We start from the raw sequence: 1,656 nt of genomic DNA, 5'->3' as shown, positions 1-1,656 counted from the left end.
CCGTTTAAACTTTAACGTTAACGTTATTATACTAACGTACTACGTACGTCGTCTACTACTACTACTGTGTCGTGGACGTANTCTTCTCCGCTACCCCCCCCCCCCCCCCCCGCCTAACATACGTAAAGTTATAGCTAATTGAACCCCAACATCGATGCTTCCATTCCTCAGGCTTTCCATGACTTCATCGCGTTCACACATAGGTGTGATAGCTTGTATTAAAACTAAAAACTGAGGTAAGCTCATGCGCATGTCAATATGGAAGGAGTTCATTTGTAGCATGTGTCCAGCGATCTCATCGAACGATGGCCGAAAACAATACACAAGTGATCCTCTAGGCACGATATTTGATTGTTTTAGAACAGGAATGATGTTTGCTAGTACCGTTAATATTGTAGTTATTATCATAGTGGTTGTAATGTTATCCTCACTTTCGGAGTCTTCGTCACTACTTGATTCACTATCCGCCTCCTTGTCAATACTACTTGTGTTAATGCTACTCTCCTCCATTGTACTGGACGTATCCTCATTGATGGCATTAGCCAATCGCTGTCTCAATGCTGCTCGGCGTGTGTAGAAGATGTGAAGTTCCTCGTCCATATTGTATCACAAAAGAACAGAGGTTGTATATATTAGAAGTAGTATATATTTATTAGACACTTTCTATGATAAATTATAACATGCATTTGAATTATTGAAAGCTACGCACTTAGAGTAGGGATAATACTATTTATTTCAAAAATGGCAAGTAGGTTATAAATAGTCTGTACTTTGGCGGGAAATGTTATACGTTAACTACTTTGGTGCAATTGAGTCTGGAATCTCGCAAGGACACCTTCTGAGTCATTTCGAAAATTTTCAGCCTTAATTTGCCCTATTATTGTTCCTTTTACGAAAATCATATTTTAAGTGATTAAAATACATCCATTTATAACTTTGTGTCAGATTTGAAAATGAGGTTTACTATTAGGCGTGTGTGTGTAATTGTGTATATTGTCATATATCCGTCTGCTACTGCAGTCTGCATGTGATAAGAACCCAACAGCAAACTCAATATAAATATAAGCTACTTTAGAAAACCCTTGTTCTGCCACAAATTATTTTTCAGCAGATTGAGATACGCCATGCAAGCTCACAGCTGTTCGTGCCTACGAACACGCCTGAGCCTTCTCAGCAAAGGCATTTCAAATGCAAACACACATTTAAAGACGAATTTAAAGAAAGTTTTATACAGCACAGCAACCTCAACGCAGCAGCCAGAACGCATTGTAGTACTAGGTACAGGATGGGGTGGATTTGGCCTAGCGCGAAGCTTATCTGGAACCAATACACATGTGACAGTCATCTCTCCGTCCAACCATTTCATATTCACGCCGTTGCTTCCCTCGTAAGTGAATTGTGTTTCGGTGTTTTTCGGTTCTTTTTTTCTCTCTCAGATAACTAGATTTGTCTACATTATGACACTTTATGAATAGCGATCATACAACAGTATGAGCACTTGGATGACGGTAAGTGGTGGGATAGACAAGGCTCTGATTGCACTTGAGTACTATACTATTGTATCTATTTTGAAAAGGCGCTGATTGCGGAGCTTTTGTAAATAATTACTTATCTTACAGGTCAAAAATAAGTGCTAATCCATTCCTGTACGAATCA

General features: G+C 39.1%; 1 protein-coding gene across 1 annotated transcript in view; it reads right to left on the bottom strand.

Annotated features, from left to right (window-relative positions):
• SARC_10060 (hypothetical protein) overlaps window positions 1-600 on the bottom strand; it is a gene marked incomplete at both ends in the record, with an annotated part of 1,506 nt that extends 906 nt beyond the window's left edge. The window contains one exon of the mRNA XM_014295909.1: window positions 123-600. Within this exon, the coding sequence (XP_014151384.1) occupies window positions 123-600 (478 nt within the window). The remainder of the gene's footprint in view (window positions 1-122) is intronic.
• Between the last annotated feature and the right edge of the window lie 1,056 nt (window positions 601-1,656).

Source organism: Sphaeroforma arctica, assembly GCF_001186125.1.
Source record: "Sphaeroforma arctica JP610 unplaced genomic scaffold supercont1.1123, whole genome shotgun sequence".
NCBI classification, from domain to species: Eukaryota; class Ichthyosporea; order Ichthyophonida; genus Sphaeroforma; species Sphaeroforma arctica.
This window is presented reverse-complemented; position numbering and strand designations above follow the sequence as displayed.